At 40.4% G+C, this 26,039-nt stretch overlaps 1 protein-coding gene and 1 pseudogene across 3 annotated transcripts in view; both read left to right on the plus strand.

The window, feature by feature from the left end:
• Window positions 1–516: 516 nt before the first annotated feature.
• LOC117084907 lies at window positions 517–1,257 on the plus strand (annotated as a pseudogene).
• Window positions 1,258–16,498: 15,241 nt separating this feature from the next.
• UBA6 (ubiquitin like modifier activating enzyme 6) overlaps window positions 16,499–26,039 on the plus strand; it is an 82,193-nt gene continuing 72,652 nt past the window's right edge. For all 3 annotated transcript variants that reach the window (XR_004437997.1, XM_033214549.1, XM_033214550.1), the window contains exons 1-2: window positions 16,499–16,629; window positions 20,929–20,991. Coding sequence is in view for 2 of the 3 variants with exons in the window: in XM_033214549.1 (XP_033070440.1) it covers window positions 16,559–16,629; window positions 20,929–20,991 (134 nt within the window). In the remaining variant the exon portion in view is untranslated. The remainder of the gene's footprint in view (window positions 16,630–20,928; window positions 20,992–26,039) is intronic.

Raw genomic sequence — 26,039 nt, forward strand, 5'->3', positions numbered from 1 at the left:
TCACTCATAAGTAAAAATTAACACCAGTGCAAACAGGAATTTATTTCAGGCAAATTTTAATAGGCTTGTGGCTCTAGCAGCATAAGGGAGCAGAGTATAGAAAAGGAGTCCTGATGTTATCTCCCAAAAGGGCTCTGCTCTTGTCATTTTAAGGAAGTTGAGGCAGGAAAAAGGAGCAATGTGTAGGCAATGTTTAGGAAGGGTATTCTCTGTACCTACACAGTGAGGTCTCATGCCCAAACATAAGGCACATGTGTCACAGACATTTGAACCAGAGTCACTCCATCTGGAATAGGGGCTGGGTAAAATAAGGTTGACACCTACTGGGCTGCATTCCTAAGAGATTAGGCATTCTTACTCACAGGATGAGATAGGAGGTCGGCACTAAGTACAGGTCACAAAGACCTTGCTGATAAAAAGAGTGGTAAAGAAGCCAGCTAAAACCAGCCAAAACCCACCAAAACCAAAATGGCAACAAAAATGACCTTGGGTCATCCTCACTGCTCATGCATTAGCATGCTAAAAGATACCTACCAATGGTGGCTGAGGCTCCAGCAAGAGAAGAAGCCTAACATCTTGAACAACACGATCAAGGAGTTCAGAGTGGTACCAGGGAATGTGGACCCAATGCTGGAGAAGAGGTCGGTGGGCTGCTGGCGCTGTGCTGTTGTGGGCAACTCAGGCAACCTGAGGCAATCGTCGTATGGGCCTGAGATAGACAGTCACAATTTTGTGCTCAAGATGAACAAGGCACCCACGGCAGGGCTTGAAGCTGATGCTGGGAGCAAAACAGCCCACCTCTGGGGTACCCTGAGAGCTTCCGGGAGTTGGGGGACAATGTAAGCATGGTCCTGGTGCCCTTCAAGACCATCGACTTGTCGTGGGGGGTAAGAGCCACCACACGGGTGCCATTTCCCACACCTACACCCCATTTCCTGCGAAGATCAGGGTGAAACAAGATAAGATCCTGATCTACCACCCAGCCTTCATGAAGTATGTCTTCAATAACTGACTGCAGAGCCACAGGTGGTACCCATCCACTGGCATCTTCTCAGTCATCTTCTCAATGCACGTCTGAGATTAGGTGGACTTGTATAGCTTCTGAGCAGACAGCAAAGGGAACTTACACCACTACTGGGAGAACAACCCGTCTGTGAGGCCTTTTTGTAAGATTGGGGTGCACGATGCAGACTTTGAGTCTAACGTGACAGCCACCTTGGCTTCATCAATAAAATCCGGATCTTCAAGGGGAGATGATGCAGTGAAGGGTTGAGGACGGATGCACTGTCATGCCTCTGTGTTTCCAGCTCCAGCATCTTGCCGGAGTCAGTTCATCCAGGAGCTTGGAGGGTCAGCCTCAGGTGTGTGCCCGGGTGCCACTCGCAGCCTCTTGCACCCAGTTGTTGGCAGCATCTACTCAGGAAAGTCACCACCCAGCGTGGCAGAGCACATCTCAAAACCTGTCTTGGGTGGGGACAACGTCCCCCTCACTGCTGCCCCAAGGCTGGGGAGATGCTGGAAAAGGTTCAACCTCCACACATTAAAATCATTTTGACTTCTGGGGTGGGCTTGGGGAACAAATGTGGAAGATGTCCATATTCTGAGAGACAGCATGGTTTCCCAAGGAAGATAGACAGAGAGACTTGAGGGGTGATTACCTCCAGCGCAGAGACACGCCAGGCGGTGTCGGCGCTGGGGGCGAGATGCTGCCCTTCTTTGCATGAAGTCTGGCCTCTCCCTTGGCGTGATAACCCTGCCATCCCCTTCTTCCCAAAGCTCATTTAAGCGCCACCAGAGGCTTCTACCCCAAACATTTTCACAGAAACTTGAGGCCAGGTGCTGTGGCTCACACCTGTAATCCCAACAATTTGGGAGGCCAAGGCAGGAGGATCATTTAAGCCCAGGAGTTCAAGACGAGCCTGGACAACATAGTGAGACTCCTGTCTCTGCAAAAATAAAAGATTTTTAAAAAATTAGCCAGGCATGGTGGCACACACTTGTAGCCCCAACTACTAGGGAGGCTGAGGTGGGAGAATCTCTTGTACCCAGGAGTTCAAGGCTGCAACGAGCTGTGATCACACCCAGAATTTTCCCCAAGGGCCCAAGCTCAGGGTCCAGTCCCTTCTCGCCACCTTGGGGCTGTCACTGGGGGGCTGGGTCAGGGACATCCCAGGAATGGTGACTGGCACATACTTTATCTTCTCGCTCCCCAGCTACTCTCTTTTCCTCGTTAGCCTTCCTGATTATTGATTTTTTATTTTTAATTCAATTGACATTGTTTGCACTGGGGCTCTGTTGGTGGTCCTGTTTTAATGAAACTTGCCTCACTCAGCAGCTGGGAAATAGGGGGGCTTAAGGAAGGCTTAAGGAGTCCTTGGACTTGGGATATTGGTGGTATCTAGAGATTGGATGGTTTGTGGAACGTCCACAGTATCCTCCCGTTCCAATCCAACCTTCCTTCTTCCTCACTGTGGACTTGGATTCATTCTCAGGCTAGGAGTCTCCAAAACTCTGTGAAACCTTATTGCTGCTGGGTAGGGAGTGAAGAGTGACAGGCATGGTGGGGACAGTGATTGTTGGCTCCAGTTACTAATGTTTAAGCAGAAAAACCACTTTTCTTGTTAAAAAAAACACATCTCTTAAAAGGCCACTGCTGCTCTGAGGAGGTGTGACCTTATCCTGGTGGAGTGTGAAGGAGGCATGGGGCCTGTGCTCCCAGACTTGGGGAACCCGCCTCTACACACTGGGAGGGAGGAGCTTGGGAACACCAGTCATGGGTAACAGATGGCTTCAGGCCATTCACAAGAGTCCCTGGAAATCGCATGCCAAGTTTGGTTTTTTCCTTGAATCTCTGCATATAAGCATTTTTCTGGAGAGAGGTTCCATAGCTTTCATTAGATTCTCAAGGGTTCAGAACATGGAAAGTGTTAAACAAACAAAAAACCTGTTTCAGCTTTAAAATCCTCCAAAACTTTAAGACTTTTTTTCTGATAAAGGTTGGTAAACCACTGAGTCATCATCATTCACATATATCCTCGAAGGGCAGAACTCACAGACAGGTATGACATGAAGAATTAAGCAAACATTTGTTGATGTCTAGTCAAACACTGATAGAAAGAGTGATGCTGTCTGCTGAACTCTTCCCCTTCTCCTAAAAGTGAATCTATTCAGGGATGACTGGTTCAGGCTGAGCAATCAACTTCTCTGGGGTTTGCTGAGTAAGAATAGGTCCCTCAAAATGAAGATACGTCTGTGTCTGAGCCGGATGCTGCTTGGGTCGCTCATCTGCTCTCTGTCTGATCTCCCTCCGTCCCACCAGGATGTTCAAGCTGTGAGATATCTTCCAGCCTCCAAATTCAGCTCTCCCATTTTACTGATAAGAAAAGCAAGGCCACATTGCAGTCGGTGGGGAGTGGAGAGTGACAGGCATGGGAAGACACTGATTGTTGACTCTAGTTACTGAGTCAACAAGACTTTTACCAAAAGAAAGCCATGCTAGAGGCCAGTCCCACCTGGACGTGACTCTGGCTTCTTGGCAAAGGTGGAATAAAACCACAGAGAACATTTAGAACTGGGATGTTGCTTTGAGGTAATCTGAAAACAAGACTAGTTAAAAGTCTTAAAGTTTTGGAGGATTTTAAAGGTGTAACTAGTTTAATCAGCAAAAACACCTTTACTGTTGAGCACATTTCCTAAAAGGCCGCTACTGCATGGGGAGGCGTGGCCTTTTCCTGGTGGAGTACGAAGGAGGGAAGTGACTGGCAATCATGAACTGGCTGGGACAGACAGCACAAGTCAGAGTTTTAGCAACAACAGGGTGTTCCTGGCGCCATGTTTAAATTGTGTGGAGGCAGGCTTTCCCAGCGAGTCTCCATTCAGCATCTCAGAAAAGTGTAACCGGAATGGAAGTGTCTTACTCTCCTCTGCTCTCTCAGCACTGAGCTGTGTCCGCAGGGTGCCTGGATGGCCCTGGGCAAGCTTTTGTCTCTGCCTTCTCACACCCTCCAGTGCAGGAAATGGCATTTCTCTTATGAGACATAAAAGAAGCCCAGCAGACATCTCTTATGTCTCATTGGCTTAGCAATGAGCACTTAATGGAATAAAAGCCACTTGTTGTGGCCAGAATTAAATGTATCAGTTTGGCTTAAACCAACTGGAACCCTGGGGTAAAGGTGGCTGGGAATTAGACAAGAGTGTTAGCCAAAGGGCAACATGTGTGCTGTCAGCAGGAGAATGAGGAGCACTCTTGCTGGACAGGCAGTGGCAGGGGCTCCCTCAGGCCCCTGACTCCCAGCCTAGGGCTCTTTCTACTCTGCAGGCAGAGAGTTCCTTGGAGACCGGCCCTGGGCTCAGGCAGGGAGTAGATGGATCCCTGACTGCAGCACCCAGAGCTGAACCTGAAGCCACAAAGATAGGCTGACAAGGTGGCCCATGAGGTGTCAGCAACATCCCAGCCCCCTGGGTCTCCCCAGTGAGTCAGGTACTGATTTGCTATAGCTGGAGCTACATGCCCCTTCCCTCCCCTCAGTCACTTTTTAGGGGAGAAAGGAGGGCAGATTTGTAACCTCTGGTGCTCTGCAGGGATCCTGGGCTGGAAGAAAGTTCATAAATGGATGAATGCCTTTTAAAATTCTGGCTTGTCCAAGCATCATTCAGCAAAGCATTTGGCTAGGCTTAGAGAGAAAAGCCAGATATGAGAAAATAGAATGTAAAATAGAAAAAAAAAAAAAAAAAGTCAAGAAGGTCAAGAGGGCAATTAAGATCTGGGTGATTCTTTAGGGAAAGGGCTGGTTGAGAGGTTTTGATGGAATCCCATTCTCTGACGTGGCCAGAAGGCCATGCTAGAGGCCAGTCCTACCTGGATGTGACTCCGGCTTCTTGGCAAAGGTGAAATAAAACCACAGAGAACATTTAGAACTGGGATGTTTGCTTTGAGGTAATCTGAAAACAAGTAACAGAGAAACCAAAAGAACTCACTCTCCCTCACCTGGTTAGGATCAAAACTACTTTATGCAGGGAAGCCCACGCCCTGAGGGGCCACTGTCCAGCTAAAGATCACTAGATGCCAGGCATGTGTCATCAGGAACCAGCACCTATCCTCACCCCTATGAAAAGCCCTGGGGCTATCATTATATCCATCATGAGCATCTCGTTTGCAGCAAATGGGACTACATGCCACAAAGATCATCCTGCTCCGTGGACTGGGCTAGCCAGTTTTGATATAGAGTCAACCTCCCTCTTCTTGTTTGTCATGAAAACACCAGCTCCTGCACCCCTGGGGTGCTACCTGACACCTGTGCAAAGAAAAGGAGGAAGACTAAGAAGAAAAGGCAGAGACAGGCAAAGCAGCATCTCAGCTTGTCAGGATCAGGACATTACTGACTTTTTTTTCTTACCAAAAGATCACCGAATTTCCTACTGGCAGTGAGTCGCCTTTGCACCTCCTGTTCTCCCTCCCAGCCTATCAGGTGATACCATCACCTAGCCTCATCATTCAGCTTCTTCCTAGTACAAAACTGCCATCAGTTGCACATTCTGAGCTGTGCGATGTCAGATTTAGCCATAGCCTGCGTCAGGGCCTCCCCCTCCGGCCCTTGCCCCTTAGGGTGATCATGGGTTTATTCCCTTCCTCCTACACAGTCGTTTCCCTTCACCGAATTCCCTTCAAAGGCAAAGTTTCTTGAGCACTTTTTCCTCTGTGCAATCTGTGTGTTTGTTTGGCTGTTAGTGTTTTAAAATTTGCTCTCTATTCTCCCTCACCTCTCTCTGTGTTGTTGTGCAGCTGAGTACTGGTTGGGATGCATTTGAATGATGTTAGCAAGATCCTGTTTTCCTCATCCCCTGCTCTGATTTATTTATTGTTGAATATTTCCAATGATCCAAATCAAAGTGACTAAAAAAAGAGCTATTTTACTTAAAAAAAAAAATACTACCATAGATTGGGTGGCTTCTAAATGACAGAAACTTATTTCTCACAGTTTTGGAGTTTGGGAAGTTGAAGGTTAAGATACTGGCAGACTCGGTGTCTAATGAGGGTGCACATCCTAATTTATAGACAGCTGTCTTCTCACCTGCCCATGGCTAAAAAGGCAAGGGAGTTCTCTAAGCTCTCATGTCACAAAGACTTCATATGACACTGGGAATTAGGTTTGAATATATGAATTTGGTGGGAATATAACATTGTGTATAGCACACATATTCTAATTTATAGATAATTTAAGTAGATAATTATTCACATTTATTGAAAGGGTTATTTTCTTTACCATGGAATTCCCTCCGGGTTCTAAGTAGCCTCCAACTAGTTCAAATGTTACTACAACACCTTTGGGCAAAGAAGCTATTCTTCAAACGCGAAAGGTCAGCTGCTCTCCAGCTGTGTTCATGAAGGCCTGACCTCAGGACTCAGTATTTCCTAGTCTTTTTGATAGTCACAAAACAGATGTTCCAATTTTTGATGTCTGGGCATAATATACTAGAAAAACACTAGATTAGGAAGAAAACTAGGTTCTAGTCCTGACTCTGCATCTACAATTATGTGAATTTATTCAAGCCATTTAATGTCTTTGGGTCATCCTCTGTGAAACAAAGGGCTTGAACATTTAGATGATGGTAAAGCATTCTTTCTGTGCTAATACTCAATAATTCAGGAGTATAGAGTAAAAGCAATACATTTTAAAATGTTCTGTAACTATAAAACATTGGCATCTGACACCAGGGAGAGGCCATTTCCTGATGGTCCACGCCTATTGCACTAAAGTGTTCACTGAATGCAGATGCCAGTGAGAAGCAACTTCCTGAGCATGTGCATTAAGAGACAAAATGGCAGAACATGAGCTTCCAGGGGCACAACACCGGAAAAGGGAAGAAAGCCTCAAATGGGCATACATACAACTTCCTAAACACACTGCTTGTGCTCACTTCCCAAGTGTAACGAGGGCACTCTACATGCAGGCATTTCACCTTAAGGGAAGAATTATGGGAAAGGGGTACAAGACACGGGAAGGAGGGCCAGCCTATGAGGTCCTGGAATCAAGGTTAAACACTGCATTTGACCTTCTCAGTGCCCACTTGGGTCTCTTCCAAGCACACTTTCCTTTCTTTCCTACTCCAAAGCTTTTTAATAAACTTTTATTCCTGCTCTGAAACTTACCTTGGTGTCTTTTTCTGCCTTATGCCCCTCACTCTTTTTTCTGAAGAGGCAAGAATTGAGGTTGCTGCAGACCCATGGCCCCACTGGATTTTGGACTTGCATGGGGCCTATAACCCTGTCATTTAGGCCAATTTCTTCCATCTGAAATGGGTGAATTTACCCAATGCCTGTACCTCCATTGTATCTAGGAAGTAACTAACTGGTTTTTGATTTTACAGGCTTATAGGTAGAAGGGATTTACCTTGTCTCAGATGAGACTTTGGACTGTGGACTTTTGAGTTAATGCCAAAATAAGTTAAGACTTTGGGGTACTGTTGGAAAGGCCTGATTGGTTTTGGAATGTGAGGACATGAAAGTTTGGGAGGGGCCAGAGTTGGAACGATATGGTTTGGCTATGTCCCCACCCAAATCTCATCTTGAATGGTAGCTTCCATAATTCCCATGTATCATGGGAGGGAACTGGTGGGAGATAACTGAATCACTGGGGCGGATTTTTCCCATGCTGTTCTCACGGCAGTGAATACCTCTCATGAGATCTGATGGTTATATAAAGGGCAGTTCCCCAGCATACGCGCTCTTGCCTGCTGCCATGTAAGATGTGCCCTTGCTCCTCCTTCAACTTCTGCCATGACTGTGAGGCCTCCCCAACCATGTGGAACTGTGAGTCCATTAAACCTATATTTCTTTATAAATTACCTAGTCTTGGATATTTCTTCATAGCAGTAAGAAAACTGACTAATCCACATGCAAATGCAAACCAAATGTGAGCAGGAATAGCTGTACTTTTATATAATACAGCAGTCTTTAAGTCAAAAGCAACAAAAAGAGACAAGGTTGTTATATAATGATAAAGGGATCAATTTAAAAGAAGACATAATGATTGTAAATATATATGCAAAACATCGGAGCACCCTGATATTTAAAACAAATATTACATATAAAGGAAGAGATAGGCTCCAATACAATAATAGTTGGGGATATCAACACCTTGCTCAGGCATTTGACAGGTCATCTACACAAAAAATTAACAAAGAAATATTTAATTTAAACTGCACTTCAGATCAAATGGACCTAATAGATATTTATAGCACATTTCATCCAACAGTCAGAGAATGCACATTCTTTTCATCACACATGGAAAATTTTCCAGAATAGATCACACGTTAGGCCACAAAACAAGTCTCAAAAAATATTAAAAAATTGAAATCATATCAAGTATCTTTTCTGTCCACAATGAAAACTATAAATCAATAACAAGAAAATCTTTCAAAACTATACAAATGCATGGAAGTTAAACAACATACTCCTGAATGATCAATGGATCAATGTAGATATTAGAAAGGAAATCTAAAATTTTTCTGGAATCAAATGAAAATAAAAACATATGATACCAAAACCAATGGAATATAGCAAAAGAATATTGAAAAAAAGCATTATATTGCTTTTATAGCAATAAACACCTGCATCAAAAAAATAGAAAGACTTCAATTAAATCTAATAGTGCATTTCAAGGAACTAGAAAAGCAAGAACAAAACAACCTCAAAACTAGTAGAAAATAAATAATAAAACCAGAGCAGAAATAAACAAAATTGAGATTAAAAAACCATTAGGTAGACTAACCAAGAAAGAAAAAAAAAGACCCAAATTTTAAAAATCAGAAATGAAAAAGGAGATATTACCACTGATACCACAGAACTAAAAGGATCATTAGAGACTATTAAGAATAACTATACACCAACAAATTGGCAAGCCTAATAATGAAAATGAATAAATTCCTGAACATTTACACCTACCAAGATTGAACCAAGAACAAATAGGAAACCCAAACAGACCAACTACAAGTAATTAAATTGAATTAGTAATAAAAAGTGTCCCATCAAAGAAAAATCCAGGACCTGGCGGCTTCACTGTTGAATACTATCAAACATTTAAGGAACTAATATCAATTCTTCTCAAACTCTTCAAATTAAAGAGAAGAGAATTCTTTCAACTTATTCTGAGACCAGCGTACCCTGATACCAAAACCAGACAAGGACACAACAAAAAAAGAAAACTATAGGACAATATCTAAGATGAACATAGATGCAAAAGTCATCAACAAAATACCAGCAAACTGAATCCAGCAGCACATTAAAAAGATCATTCACCATGATCAAGTGGAATTTACCCTAGGGATGCAAGGATGGATTAACATATGAAAATCAATAAACATGATACATCACATCAACAAAATGAAGGACAAAAACCACTTAATCAACTGGGTGCAGTGGCTCATGCCTGGAATCCCAGCACTTTAGGAGGCCAAGGCAGGCAGATCATGTGAGGTCAGGAGTTCAAGACCAGCCTGGCCAACATGGTGAAACCCCATCTCTACTAAAAGTACAAAAATTAGCTGGGCGTGATGACGCATGCCTGTAGTCCCAGCTACTTGGGAGGCTGAGGCAGGAAAATTGCTGGAACCCGGGAGGAGGAGGTTGCAGTGAGCTGAGATCCCGCCATTGCACTCCAGCCTGGGCAACAGAGCGAGACTCCATCCCAATCTATCCCCTCCCCCCAAAATATAAAAAAAAATGCCACTTAATCATTTCAATAGTTGTTGGAAAAGTATTAATAAAATGCAACACCCTTCATAATAAAAGTCTTCCAGGTATAGACTAGGTTTAAAAGAACATAACTCAATACAATAAAGGCCATATATGATAAACCTAAGGCTAAGATTATGCTAAATGGGGAAAAGCTGAAAGCTTTTCCTCTAAGAACTAAAATAAGACATGGATATTCACTTTCACCACTCTTATTCAGTGTAGTTCTGCAAGTCCTAACCAGAGCAATTAGGCAAGAGAAAGAATAAAAGGCATTCAGATTGTAAAGAGGAAAGTCAAATTGTCCCTGTTTGCAGACAACATAATCTTATATAAAGAAAGCTTTTAAAGATTTATCAAAATACTATTAGAACTGATTAAAAAAAAACTCAGTAAAATTGCAGGATACAAAATTAACATACAAAAATGAGTAGTGTTTTTATATATCAACAAGAAACTAGTGAAAACAGAAATCAAGAAAGCAATCTGATTTATAATACTTACAAAAAAAGAAACCCTATGATATGGTTTGGCTGTATCCTCACCCAAATCTCATCATGAATTGTAACTCCCACAATTCCCACTTGTCATGGGAGGAAGCCAGTGGTAAGTGATTGAATTATGGGAGCAGGTCTTTCCTATACTGTTCCCATGATAGTGAATGAGTGTCATGAGATCTGATGGTTTTAAAATGGGGAGTTTCCCTGCACAAGTTCTCTTCTATTGTTTGTTACCACGTAAGAGGTGCGTTTCACCTTCCACCATGATTGTGAGGCCTCCCCAGCCATGTGGAACTGCAAGTCCAATAAACCTTTCTTTTGTAAATTGCCCAGTCTCAGGTACATCTTTATCAGCAACGTGAAAATGGAGTAATACACCCTAGAAATAAATTTAACCAAGGAGGTGAAAAATTGTTATAAGGAAAATTATGAAACACTGATTAAGAAAATTGAAGAGGTCACATACAAAAATGAAAAGATATCACATGCTTACAGACTGGAAGAATTAATATTTTTTAAATGACCACAAGCCAAAAGTCATTCACAGATTCAATGCAATAACTATCAAACTTCCAATGACATTCTTCACAGAAATAGAAAAAAAACTCCTAGCGTTCATATGGAGCCACAAAAGACCCTGAAGAGCCATAGCAATCCTGAGCAAAAAGAACAAAGCTGGAGGCATCACAGTATACTTCAAAATATACTACAGAGGATCACAGTACTGGTATAAAAACATACACAGAGAGCAATGAGACAGAAGAGAGAACATGTAGAGAATAGAGAAACAAAAGGCATTCAAATTGCAAAGGAGAAAGTGAAATTGTACCTATTTGCAGACAACATGATATTATACTTTTTAAAAAGTCCTAAAAGCTTCATCATAATACTTTTAAAGCTGATAAACAAATTCAGTGACGTTCAACTTATTTACAACAAAAGTGTTAAGAACATTCAGTGAGGAAAGGACAGTCTTTTCAATAAATGGTGCTGGGAAAAACTAAATATCCATATGCAGAAAAATGAAATTAGATTGCTATGCCTCATCATAGGCAAAAATCAAATCAAAATGCATTAAAGTCTTACATACAAGACTTGAACCTATGACACACCTAGAAGAAAACATTAAGGACATACTTTAGGACATTGGTCTGCGCAAAAAATTTTGGAGTAAGACCTCAAAACTATAAGCAATCAAAGCAAAAATTGACAAATGGAATTACCTCTAGCTAAAATTATTCTGCGTAGCAAAGTAAACAATCAATACAGTGAAGAGACAACGCATTGAATGGAAGAACGTATTTGAAAACTACTCATACAAGAGATTAATAATCAGCTTATATAAGTAACTCAAACAACTCAATAGCAAAAATCCCCAAATAATCCAATTTTAAAATGGGCAAATGATCTAAATAGGCATTTATCAAAAGAAGGCATATATATGGCGAACAGACATATGAAAAAATGCTCAACATCACCAATCACCAGAAAAATGCAAATCAAAACCACAATAAGATATCATCTCACCTCAGTTAAGATTACTATTACCAAAAAGACAGAAAATAAGAGACGCTGATGAGGATGTGGCAAAAGGAGAACACTAGTGCATTGCTGGTGGGAACGTAAATTAGTACAGAAACTATGAAAACCAATATGGAAGTTTCTCAAAAATCTAAAAATAGATCTACCACATGATCCAACAATCCCATTCCTGAGTATACATACAAAAATGGAATTCAATAAATTAAAAGGTATCTGCATGCCCATGTTTATTACAGTACTATTCACAATAGCCAAGATATGGAATGAATATAAGTATCCATCAACAGATGAATGGATTTTAAAAATGTGTCATCTATACAAAAACACAAAATCATGTAGTATGAAGCAACATAGATGGAACTGGAGGTCATTGTTAAGTGAAATGCCAGGCATAGAAAGACAAATAGCGCATATTCTCACTTAAAAGTGAGAACTAAAAAAGTGGATCTCATGGCAGTAGAGAGTAGAATGATGGTTACTACAGGCTGGGAAGGTTGGGAGTAAGGAGGATGAAAATGGTTGGGTAATGGGCACAAAAACACAATTAGATAGAGGTAACAATTTCTAGTGTTCGATAGCACTAGAGGGTGACTATAGCTAATAATAATTTATTGTGTATTTCATAATAGCTAGAAGGAAAGATGTGAAATGTTCCTGACACAAAGAAATGAACAATGTTTGAGGTGATGGATATCCCCATTACCCTGATTTTATCATTATACATTGTACGCAAATATCAAAATACCCTATAAACATATGCTTATTATGTATGTATTAATTTTAAAAAGAAATAAAACCATAATATTGTTGAATATTACATAAAAGCAACAGAAAAGGGAATTCTCTGAAATTAGAAAAGTTTTCCCCAAACCTGAGAGAAAGTAAATAAGCACAGAATAAGAAAGTAAAAATCTGCTTTGCCATTCATCAGGTATGGGATAACAGGCATAAATAAAGCCAGCTGTGAAATTAACAGAAAATAATATTTCTCTCTGGAAGATGTTTTAAAATGTCACACATACACATACACACATACCCTTAGAGGAACTACTGATTTTTTACTCACACAATGCCCTTTTCTCTAAAATCATAGAGAATTTATGACAATATCAAAAGATTGTCAAAAACTCTACTGTGTAAATCCTAGTATTAAGGCTGAAATATCTCACTCTTGGCTAGAATATCTAAAGTCATATTGACACAGATAAATAGCTTCTACTTCTGAGAGGCAGAACTTTGCACTTTCCGAAAAACAGAACCCTGGGTCCATCTGGTATTAGGTTGGTGCAAAAGTAATTGCGGTTTTTGCCATTACTAATAGTTTAGGTGTAGTGTAGACTTCTTTACAAACAGCCTTGCTTTCTTTTGAGTCTATCAAAGCACTACTTCATTTTAATTCCTTCTAAACTCCATACTTCCCCAAATTCCTACAATAAATCTATCTCTTCCTCTGTTGGTGAGGCACCCCGTGGTTCTTCCGGAATGTGGGCTCCCTCCTTGCAATGAGCCAGTAAACCTGATGATATGGTTTGCTTTGTGTCCCCACCCAAATCTCACCTCAAATTGTAATTCCCATGTGTCCTGGGAGAGAGCTGGTGGGAGGTGATTAGGTCATGGGGGCAGTCCCCCCATGCTGTTTTTGTGGTAATGAGGGAGTTCTCCTGAGGTCTGATGGTTTTAAAAGTGGCAGTTTTTCCTGCACTCTCATTTCTCTCCTGCCACCATGTAAGATATGTCTTGCTTCTCCTTCACCTTCTGCCATGATTAAGTTTCCTGAGGACTCTCCAGCCATGCGGAACTGTGAGTCAACTAAATCTCTTTCCTTTATAAATTACCCAGTCTCGGGTATTTCTTTATAACAGTGTGAAAACAGACTAATACACCTGACTTTCTAGAATACAGTTTTGTTCCTGATAAACTTAGGCTTATTGGGCTAAGAAGCCTGTCTCATATTAGTGCAGGAACATCAATTTCACATAAAAATGAGCAACAACTCATGCCTGTAATCCCAGCACTTTGGGAGGCCAAGGCGGGTGGATCACGAGGTCAGGAGACCAAGACCATCCTGGCTAACATGGTGAAACCCCATCTCTACTAAAACTACAAAAAATTAGCCAGGCGTGGTGGCGGGCACCTGTAGTCCCAGCTACTTGGGAGGCTGAGGCAGGAGAACAGCGTGAATCCGGGAGGCAGAGCTTGCAGTGAGCTGAGATCGCGCCACTGCACTCCAATCTGGGTGACAGAGCGAGACTCCATCTAAAAGAAAAAAAAATGAGCAACAAGAAAAGCATCAAGTTCAAATCCCATGCAAAGTTATTATGTGAAAAGAGAGAATAAGGAATATAACATCGTCATCACAGATAACAAAAACATACCTGAAAGATGCACTACAAAACAGTTTATTATTTTGAAACTAGCTAAATGACATTAGAGAAATGATGCAAAATACAGAAGAACAACTTGATTCTGAATTAGAAAAACCTCAGAAATGAGGTGACAGAACTCAGGAGAATTAGTAATGAAGAATAAACTAGAAGAAACACAAAAGCTAATAAATACAACAGATTATGATTTGCTGTAAAGAACCTGAGTCAATACTTAAGATCAATGTTTCTGTAATAATTCTAACTGTCAGATACTCTTTCTCCAATTAATTATTCAGGAGGGGCTCATGATAATACTAGTCTCATCAAATGTTGGTATATCAATCGTTGAAAACAGTTTGTACCTTTCGTATATGAGTTAGTTTTGCTGAATGTAAAAATCCTTGGCCTATACATTTTCCCCCTAAGTTTCCTCAATATGTCATTCTACTTTCTCATGACATAAAGCCTCACTGTCAAAAAGTTGTGATAGCCTAGTTTTTTTTTCCCATTTTACATATGTGACAAAACATTAAAATCTGTTAAATCTGCTTGCTTGTTACATGCCTGAAATAATTCACACCACATTTTATCAAATCTAACATGCCCTCAAGCTTAAGATGCACCATTATTTTCTGTATTTATTCTTAAAAAATTCGTCATCTATTCACGGATCTTAAAATATGAAGAAGTGTGGGCAATGGTAGGCCATTGTTTTGGACTAGCCTTCTACACCAGGCTCCATCAGATCAAACTAGAATGGAGTTGCTTGTGCTAAGCACCATGTAATTAAAGTGGATTTTGAAAAACTGAGCCAGTTTTAAAAAACAAACAAAACAAAACAAAACAAAACAAAACCCAAAAAAAAACCCCAGGAGATTCTAGTGAACCTAGTGGGAATAATAAGGAAGTATGCTCTGTTTTAACATTTACAAAGAAAGAAATGTTGAAATAATCTGACTTTTGTTCTGTTTCTGCTTTCTTCAGTCCTTTTCTGCCTATAAAGCCAACGTTCTCTGTTCAGCTCATTGGAACACTCATTCTATTTCATACAAAAGTCACTTTCTTAAATTTTCATTTACTTTCTATTTTTGGCTTCCCACGATGAACCTGATAAAACTGGTGAGCAATGTTATCTCTATTGTCTGCTTATTGTTTAGTCATTAGGTTCTTAATGTTTAATAGGCATTCAACAAATACTTAGGAAGAAAATTAGTATGGAAGGGAAAGCAGAAGGAGGGAAACAAAGAAACTGACAGTATCTGTAGGGTGGGCTAGCCAAATATATTTTACTTATTAACTTTAGAATAAAGAGAAAAGACAGGGAATAAACTTAGTGCTAGAGCAGAGCCTTGAAAGAATACAACACAGATCAAGTAAGTTTTAATGTGGAAAAGGTTCACAACCGGATTGAGGAACACGGATAATGCTATAGGTGAGCAACATAAAGTTTCCAGGTATTTTAAGATGTGCAATTCTGAAGAGAGTAGAGGGGCACAAAGGATAATAGAGTTTTGCCTGGACCCTCATCTCCACATGAGAGAGGAAAAATTTCTAATTAAAAATATGATACATCACTGAAAATTACATAATACTCAAAGTCAAAGCATATGCTAATTTTAAAAATCCTGCAGATGTTTATTCAAATATACAGTGTTAGAGTGAAAGACAAATCCTAATGTTATTGTGTCCAACCCATTGTTGCTTTCTAAGGTGACACGAAGTAAATGAAAAGAATTATATGAGAACTCCTTACACACGTGTTCTGATAATCTAACAGTTATTAGCTCTATGACCTTGACCAAGTCACTAGCACTGACCGGAAGTTCCTTTCCCTTACCCACAAATTTGAGGGACCAAACTGGATGATCTAACGTCATCTATGGCACTAAAAATCACATGATTCTATTAAATCTGAGGCAGTGCCTCACATGTAGTGGACTCCCAAAATTATTTATTAAATGTATAACATCTTTAAGTGGAATCCCCTCACTGACAATCTGGAGCTATTAGCAGCCTTCAGTTTATTTATAAAATAAAGCTGTTTCTTCTTCTTACTATAAGACTCTTTTAAGGATATGCAACGCAATCCCATCATTTCGCGGGTTACTAGAGTCCTGCATGTTTGGCTGTAGAGCAAGGGTGACGCGTAACTTCTGGACTTTGGTTCCATCTACATCTGCCGGATGCGGATGCCAGTCGCAACAGTAACGCCCCCTTCGGCCACCTGCACCACAGCACGCTATGCGGCCACACCCCAACCGGAAACCAGGACGCCCCTAGGGTTGACGGGAAGGCGCTGCCGGGCTCCTAGCTTCCCCAGGCCCGCCCCTCTGATGACGTCTCCGCCCGCCCCTTGACCCCCGCGGTCCCGCCTCTTTCCTACCTCCCAGTAGCCGGCGGCGGTGTCTCAGGCGGCAATGGAAGGATCCAAGCCTGTGGCCGCCCCTCAGGGGGAAGAGGCGTCCTGTTCTTCCTGGGGGACTGGCAGGTGAGAGGACGAGGCGGGTGAAGGTGAGGGGGTCGCGGGTGGGACCCAGGCTCCGGGTTTCTGCTTCTTTCTTTCCGGCGGGCTGGGGGCGCCCGAGAGGCCGTGGGGCCGAACAGAGCCGGCCCTGGGAGGAGAGGGGCACGCGGAGTGGGTGTGGCGACGTGGGCTAGGGCCTCTGCTGTTCCCGGCTTTCCTGAGGAAAAGTCCCCTTTCCGCACCTTTGAGCGCTTTCTCAGTTTGCTGGGGATTCGGGATCCTCCTTCCTCCGAGTCACCAGACTTGGGGGGCTCCGGCCGAGAGCGAGTTCTGGTCCCGGTCACTTGGCGTGAACTTCCCCACTGGTGCCAAGCACCTTTCCTCCTTTCCGTTAAAAGAAAGCGAGGAGCGCCACTGTGCACCTCCACTGAGATCCTCTTTTGAAAACTGTTACCAGAAGGAACTTGGTAAGAATGAATCAGTAGCAATCTGGACACCCTGAGGCCTCTGTTGACTATGGAAGAAAAAAAAAAAAAAGCCAGGAAAAAAAAATACACAAGTTACCCATTCTTATTTCCCACTTGGTTTTCAAATTCTTTAGGTCTTTCCCGCCCCTGTAAAATTAGGGGGGAAATATTTGTGCTAGGCCTTTACCAGTTTCTTGGTTAGTAGTTCCTCTTTCAATCATCTCATAATTAATAAAGCAGGTAGTTATATTCTGTCCACCACTGTCAGAATACAGCATGCCAAAGATAGAAGTGATGGATGTATTATTTTCAGCTGATGCGACACTTTGTAAACCTGTAGCCTTTTCGCCAGTTTCAGACTGAAGGGATGCTTTCAGTTTTATGGTGTTGTCTGCCATTGAAGACACTGCCAGACTTGAGGGATATTATGTAATATAACGCGCGCCTTATTCGAAGCGTTTTTGATTGTCTTATAGATCATATTATTTTTGCATATTCTTGAAACATTCCAGTGAGGTACAACTTTCTTAAAAGTGCCAATAATGCCATTAAGCGGCAGAGCTAGTTAGAATGTAGCTCTTCTCGTTTTTATTCAGATTTACCCACTAGGGCTATTGCCCCCGCCATGCAAGGAGAGCAGCAAGTAAAAGTGTACTAGGGATAAGGTGATAGGAAAATAGATAATAAAAAATTTTGTTGGCTGGGTGCGGTGACTTGCAGTCCCAGCACTTTGGGAGGTCGAAGCAGGCGGGTCACTTGAGCTCAGGAGTTCTTAGATGACCCTGGGCAGCATGGCGAAACCGCGTCTCTACAAAATACAAAAAAATTAGCTGGGTGTGGTGGTGCACGCCTGTAGTCCCAGCTACTCGGGAGGCTAAGATGGGAAGATCGCTTGAGTCTGGAGTGGTCGGGGCTGCCGTGAGCCGAGATCGCGCCACTGCACTCCGGTCTGGGTGACAGAGAGAGAGACCCTGTCTCAAAAGAAAGAAAAGAAACCAATTTTGTTTATTTTTATATTTTGTTTCAATGCCCAAACAGAGTATGTTGTGTATGTGTGTGTGTTTTTTATTAGATAGGTGATCTCTTAGAACACAGCTGTCTTCTGATTTGCTTTGGTAATTGGAATCAGTTTTTTTAATAGCTATCCATTTAATTAACTAGAAGCTGGTATCATTTGGTATGTGTCAGTGTTTGGTGAGATAAATGATAACATTTTAATTACCTTTGTTTACAAATTCTTTGGCTTATTTATCAATGCTAGGACTAGAAAGTTGGATTCCAAACCTGAATTTGACGCCATCGCACTGTTTTTAGAATCCTTTGACGATCAGAGCTTCTCTGAACTAGGAATGGCCTGCACTTCTGCTAGTATATTGATCTCAGCTCTCACAGTGGTTCAGCTCCAAATGCTCCAGACTGGTTCCCTGTACCTGGAAATTATCTCTGCTTCCCAGTGTTTCCTACAGATACGTTTTTTGAAGGCCATGCTGTGAAAAAATTGAGACAAGCACTGCTATAAATAATGTGCTACTATAATAAGTATACTTTGTCAGATTGGTATATTTAGATTCGTTTTTCTTCCTTTAAAATTTATTAATTTAACAGTTTTTTTTTTTTTTTTTTTAAGTCAGAGTCTTGCTCTTGTCACCCAGGCTGGAGTACAGCGGTGGGATCTTGGCTCACTGCAACCTCCTCCTCCCGAGTTCAAGCCATTGTCCCACCTCAGCCTCCCAAGTAGCTGGGATTACAGACGCCTGCCACCACGCCTGGCTAATTTTTGTATTTTTGGTAAAGACAGGGTGTCACCATGTTGGTCAGGCTGGTCTCGAACTCCTGACTTCAGGTGATCTGCCCGCCTTGGCCTCCCAAAGTGCTGGGATTACAGGCATGAGCCACCGTGCCTGGACCATTTAACAGATTTTTAAAGTGCTTCCTTTATGTCTACTATTAGAGACAGTAGGCAGTATGTGTGGTAGTCAAGAGCTAGACTGCCTGGGTTCATATCCTGGCAGTGCCATTTGCCTGCTCTGTGACTTTGGGCAAATTTTAAGTTAACCTGCCTCAGTCTCTTTTTTCCATCTGTTCGTTGGAGATAGCAATAGTGCCTGCCCACTGTTTGGACAAGGTTGTTGTAAGGGTTAACTGAATTAGTACATCTAAAGCACTTAAAACAGTGTTTAGCACAGGGTTATCTATTATTATTAAATGCCTGGTACTGTTTTAGTTATTTGAAATACAGTAGTGAGTTTTTAACAGACCATACGTTTTTTGGTAGGAGTGTCAGACAAACAGTTAATGGTAAGTGATTTGAAAAAACTGACAGGTTAATGAGTTAGGCAGTGACCTAAGGATAAGAGTAGCCATTTTATTGATAGGGTGATCAGGAATGATGTGTGTGGTATTTGTAACACAATATTTTAATAGAGGCTTAACTGATAAGTCAACTATTCCGAGATTTTAAGAAAGAACATTCTAAGCAAAAGAAATAGTGTAAAAACTCTGAAATAAGAGCAAGCTTGTCTTCTTGTGAAATAGCAAGCAGGTCGGTGTGGCTTGAAGATAGTAAGCAAAAATGGAGAGTGGTGGGAGTTGAAACTGGAGAGGTAATTGGGAGACAGAACACATTGGCCCTTTCAAGCATGGCGAGGTGTTTGAATTTTAAGAGTAAAGGAAATCCACTGAAGGGGAGTCCAAATTCGGGGGATAATTTCTGACTGCATTTTAAGATATTTAGACTGTGTTATGGAGAATAAAGGGGAAGGACAATGGTGGAAATAAGAAGACTAGCTAGGAGGTCTTTGAAATAGCTCAGGTGAAATGTGATGATGGTTTGGCTTGAGATTGTACTGATTGAAATAGTAAGAAGTGATCAAATTTGAGATCTTCTATGAAGGTAGAACTAACAGGTCTCAAATGGAGAAAGTTGGGGAATGATTTAAGCAAGAAGATCCCTAGATTTCAGGACTACCCAGTAAATGATGGTAGCAGAAAATGAGTTAGGAAAAACAGGAAGAATACATTAAGCAGGGGTAATTGAATTCTCTTTGGAGTTTGTTATGTTTGTGATACCAGTTAAGACATCAGAATAGTTATTGTTTTGGCAGTTGTATACAATCTGGAGGTCAGAGGAAAGATCACACATGGAGAAATCAGTTTCAATATAATCAATATATATTCATCCATAGGATTGAATGAGTTTATCTAGGAAGAGTATATATATATCGAGAAAGTTGATGGTACAGAATTGCTGAAATACAGATCCATTAGAATATATGTACCAAACAGCGGGGCACAGTGGCTCATGCCTGTAATCCCAGCACTTTGGGAGGCCAAAGCAGGTGGATCTCTTGAGGTCAGGAGTTCAAGACCAGCCTTGCCAACATTGTGAAACCCCATCTCTACTAAAATTACAAAATTAATTGGACATGGTGGTATGCACTTGTAGTCCCAGCCACTTGGGAGGCTGAGGCACGAGAATTGTTTGAATCCAAGAGGTGGACGTTGCAGTAAGCTGAGATCATGCCACTGCACTCCAGTCTGGGTGACCGAGTGAGACTCCATCTCAAAAAAGGGGGAAAAAAATTATATATATATATATATATTTATATCAGTGATAAAACAACACCTGAGATCTGAGAATAAAAGATTATGAGCTCTGTAATCTTAAAATCTACACAGGAGAGAACAAGCAATCTGATAATTTTAGGCCATTTAAAAAATATAAGTAAAGTGGTAGACAATAAAATATATGTTTGGTTTGTGAAAACCTTTAGTAACTGTTGAATCTGATCACACGAGTAATCAAATATTATATTATAAAATGTGAATATTTAATAACCATGTTTTTTTTTTCCAGCACAAATAAAAATTTGCCCATTATGTCAACAGCATCTGTGGAGATCGATGATGCATTATACAGGTGAGAATCTCATGGAAACTGAAACTTATTTTCCTCATTAATTGTTCTCAAATAATCAAGTAGTCTCTTTGAAGATACCATTCGGCCTATGCGGAATTATATATATATAAAATATATATGTTATACATGTATATACATACACTATATATATGTATAAAGAGTTCCTCTCAAGTTAAAATTAGGGTTTCTGTGATTTTTTTTTAACTACATTCGGATGATATTTAAATCTCAGTTGTTTTAGGTTTAGGTGATAGGACTAAGAAGGATTTTGCCACCTTCTGCAAAATAAACCTTTCATTTTTGGACAATAATTCATATTTAAGTTCTTGATAGTGCAGGAATTCATGAAGAATAATATTTCACTGTAGTCATACAATAGCATCTAGAGAATATGATTACTTCATTGTAATCTCATTAAAATATTTCCTGTTCTGTAATTTATAGACGGTGGAGAAATACTATGTGATTGAAGAGTTGTAATTTGAATGGAATTTGATGGGACTTTTAAAACTACGCTTTTTCAGTAAATTGGAATGCTTTTTTAGTAATTAAAGAAAGTATTGTATGATTGAATAGTTGTGTTTTGAATGGAATTTGATGAGACTTTTTAAACTATACTTTTTCATGAAATTTGAATACTTTTTAAAGTAATTAAAGAAAAAGATGCAGAGTCAATAATGGGCACTTTATTAGGAGCTAATACATACCATCTGGCATGTTGAGTCCAAATTCTGTTTTGTACTATATGCTTGGGAAAAGAGATAAAAGACTAACAATCTTGCTCATATGAAAATTATTTTACAGATGGTTTCCTGATTATAAAATATGGTTTAGAATCACCTCAAGTTGTTGTATAAGGGTTAACTGAATTAGTATGTCTAAAGCACTTAAAATAGTGTTTAGCACAGGGTTATCTATTATTAAATGCCTGGTACTGTTTTACGTATTTGGATTACAGTAGTGAGTTTTTAACAGACCATAGATTTTTTGGTAGGAGTGGCAGACAAACAGTTAATGGTAAGTGATTTGAAGAAACTATGATAGGTTAATGAGTTAGGCAGTGACCTAAGGATAAGAGTAGCCATTTTATTGATAGGGTAATCAGGAATAATGTGTGTGACATTTGTAATACAATATTTTAATAGAGGCTTAAGTGATAAGAAGTCAACTATTCCAAGATTTTTAAGAAAGGACATTCTAAGCAGAAGAAATAGTATAAAAACTCTGAAATGAAAGCAAGCTTGCCTTCTTGCAAAATAGCACGCAGGTCAGTGTGGCTTGAAGACAGTAAGCACAAAGGGAGAGTGGACTCTTAAATTGGGATTCTTAATCTATAATTATATTCTTAATGTCCTTTTGGTCATTTTTTTTTTTTGATATAACAAATGGCACCTCTTTGAGATAGTATTGACTAATTTTATTCTTTTTTTAGTTTAATCCTTGTGAAACTTTTTTTATGTCCCTCCAACCCTGTAATGCTGATAAATAAACGTAATTTTCAGTAGCTCAGTGACTAAACTTTCCATTTACAATGCTATGTGAGTAGGCTGCAGTTTGCTTTACTGAGAGTTACAGAATATAGCAGTTTAGCTGTTATTATTCGAGGTAAGCCATTTTCTTTTGTTTGACGGAGAGTATCTTTTGGTGTAGTTGTTTGCACTTTGTGTGCATGTCGTATTGCAAACATCTAGTTGTTTACCAATGTGCATATTTGAGTTTTAATATCTTCCTTAAGAATTTGTCATAGTGAGGGCAGGAATCATTAATAAATGATAAAGCTGGGAATTTATGTGGGTACTAAAAGAGTGAATTATTAGGGAATACTAAAAGAGTTACTGACTACATATAGGTTTTCTTAGTAGAAGTACAAAGATGTGGCCTGGTGCGGTGGCTCACGCCTGTAATGCCAGCCCTTTGGGAGGCCAAGGCAGGTGGATCATGAGGTCAGGAGATCGAGACCATTCTGGCTAACACGGTGAAACCCTGTCTTTACTAAAAATACAAAAAATTAGCCGGGCGTGGTGGCAGGCACCTGTAATTCCCACTACTTGGGAGGCTGAGGCAGGAGAATGGCAGGAACCCGGGAGGCGGAGCTTGCAGTGAGCTGAGATGGCGCCACTGTGCTCTAACCTGGGCAACAGGGCGAGACTCTGTGTCAAAAAAAAAAAAAAAGAAATACAAAGATGTGTATATTACAGAAGCCAAAATGTGAGATTTTCACACAAAAACTAGGTCTTATTTTCTTAGATTTAAAAAATTAACTTACATGTTTGAGAGTTTGGTGTTTTTTTTTTTTTCTTTTGTTATAGTGGCTGAATCTGAAGATTTGGGAGTTTATATTTTTGCTTTTTTGAGATGGAGTCTTGCTTTGTCATCCAGGCTGGAGTGCAGTGGCACGATCTCAGTTCACTGCATCCTATGCCTCCTAAGTTCAAGCGATTCTCCTGCCTCAGCCTCATGAGTAGCTGGGACTACAGGCATGCACCACCACACCCAGCTAATTTTTGTAGGTTTTTTTTTTTTCTGTAGAGACGGGGTTTCACCATGTTGGCCAGGATGATCTCAATCTCTTGACCTTGTGATCTGCCCGCCTCAGCTTCCCAATGTGCTGAGACTACAGGCGTGAGCCACCGTGCCCAGCTGTATTTTTTCTTTTTTTAAATCTGTATCTGTTGCTTATGGGGACTAGTATTAGACCTAGGACTTTGGACAATGATTAATGTATTTTAGGGACGAGGCATGAAATGAGGATCCTTAGCCTCTTAACATCTCGGGGAGATAGATGTCAGTAGTGAACTTGATGAAGGTAGGATAAGATAAAGATAAATTCCAGAAGTTCTCTTTTCTCTCCATTCTCTTTAACACAGCCACAGTTCTGACCATTTTGTCTCATAGTACAAGTCCAAATACTATAGCTTACTGAGTCATTTTGAACATAACTCCAACTTACCTGTTAAAAAGTTATTATTGTAGTAAAAACACATAACATGAACTCTACCCTACTAACAAGTTTTTAAGTGTGTAGTATAGTATAGTTGACACTTGAACAATGAAGAAGTTAGGAATGCCAACTCCCCAGCACCCTACCTCTTGTGCAGTTGAAAATCCACATGACTTTTGACTCTCCTAAAGCTTAAGTACTAATAGCCTACTATTGACTGGAAATGTTACTGATAATGTAAATAACACACATTTTAAATATTGTATGTATTACATACTGTATATATACACGGCATTCTTACAATAAAGTAAGCTAGAGAAAATAAAATGTTAAGAAAATCATAAGGAAGAGAAAATATATCTATTGTTCATTAGGTGGAACTGGATTATCATAAAGGTCTTCATCTTTGTTGTCTTCATGTTGAGTAGGCTGAGGAGGAGGAGGAATGGAGGGAGTTGGTTTTGTCTTAGGGGTGGCAGAATCAAAAGAGGTGGAGGCAGAAGGGTAGGGAAGGAGAGGCAGGCACACACTGTAACTTGATGGAAATATATAACTACTGTGTGACTTTTTTGCTTTCTCATTTCTGGAAAAATGTTTCTATACAGTACTGATCCTCCTGTCACTTTCTTTAGTTTCTTTTTGGTGTCCCTGTTGTAGAAGGGTCCATATCTTTAAAGAAATCAATGCAATCTTGAATCATCAGAACCCTTCTGCCCGATTGGCTGATATCAGTAACAATGACAGCATCTTCAATGGTATAATCTTCCAGACTTTAATAATGTTCTCTCTCTTGGGGTTCTCTTCCATAGCATTGACAATCCTTTCCATAGAGTGCTGTGTGTAATGAGCCTTAAAGGTCCTTTATGATGCCCTGATCTAGAAGCTGAATTTGAGATGTTGTGTTTTGAAGCAAGTAGACCACTTCAGCACCTTCCTTGTTGAACTTATGGGGTTCTGGGTGGCCAGGTGTATTGTCCAATAGCAAAAGAACTTTAAAAGTTCTTATTTGCGAGACACTTCCTGATCTCAGAATCAAAGCGTCAACAAAACCAATCCAGAAAAAGGGTTATTGTCCAGGCCTGCTTGTTATGTAGCCGGAGGACTGGCAGCTGGTGTTTATCTTTTCCCTCCAGTGCTAAGGAGTTAGGAGCTTTATACATAAGGACAGTCCTGACCATAAACCTGAATGCATTTGCACAAAACAGTAGAGTTAACTATCCATTTCTGCGTTAAATCCTGGTGCTTGCTTCTCTTCTTTGCTAATAAATGTCCTTTGTGGCAATTTTTTTTGGAATAGAGCACTTTCTTCTACATTAAAAACCTATTCAGGTAGATATCCTTTCTCTTCAGTGATTTTCCTTATGGTGTCTAGAAACTCATTGTTGCCTCTTGATCGGCAGAAACTGCTTCTCATGTTGTGTCTGACTTTTCTTTAAGCCAAACCTCTTTCTAAAATTATCAAACTATCCTTTGCTAGCGTTAAATTCTGCAGCTTTACTGCTTGGGTGATGGGTGCTCCAAAATCACACAAATCACCACTAAAGAACTTATGTAACCAAACATCACCTGTACCCCAGTAACCTGTGAAAAAAAAAGAATTCTACAGCTTTATATCCTTTGCCTTCTTTTTGCTTTAAGTGGTCTTATAATGACTTCACTTTTTCTCAAATCATGTTAGAGTCTATAAATATGCCTTTGTTTCAGCAATCCTGCACCCATATCAGTGCTGCATTTTCAATACAAGATAAAAAGGTCTTCACAAAAAGTGCAAGGTTTTCATACTTGCTGGTGTAGTTACAATGATGGCTTTCCTTTTTTTTACAATGGTCCTTCCACTGGATTCATTTTATCTTGAAATGGCAGGCAACCACAGCTGCAGACCTCAGTCTACAGTGCATATCAAGCAATTCAACTTTTTGTTGTAATATCATGAGTTTTCTCAGCTTCTTGGGAGCACTTGCAACATTATTGGTGGCACTTTGTATGGGTCCCATATATGTCATTCAAGATTTACAGTATTGCACATTAAACATGATGGAAAAATATGCAAGAACCTCAAGACATCGCTTTTTCCTGCAATATTCAATTTACTGGAGAGAGGAACTAC

Source organism: Trachypithecus francoisi, unplaced genomic scaffold, assembly GCF_009764315.1.
Source record: "Trachypithecus francoisi isolate TF-2019V2 unplaced genomic scaffold, Tfra_2.0 Lachesis_group1, whole genome shotgun sequence".
NCBI lineage: Eukaryota > Metazoa > Chordata > Mammalia > Primates > Cercopithecidae > Trachypithecus > Trachypithecus francoisi.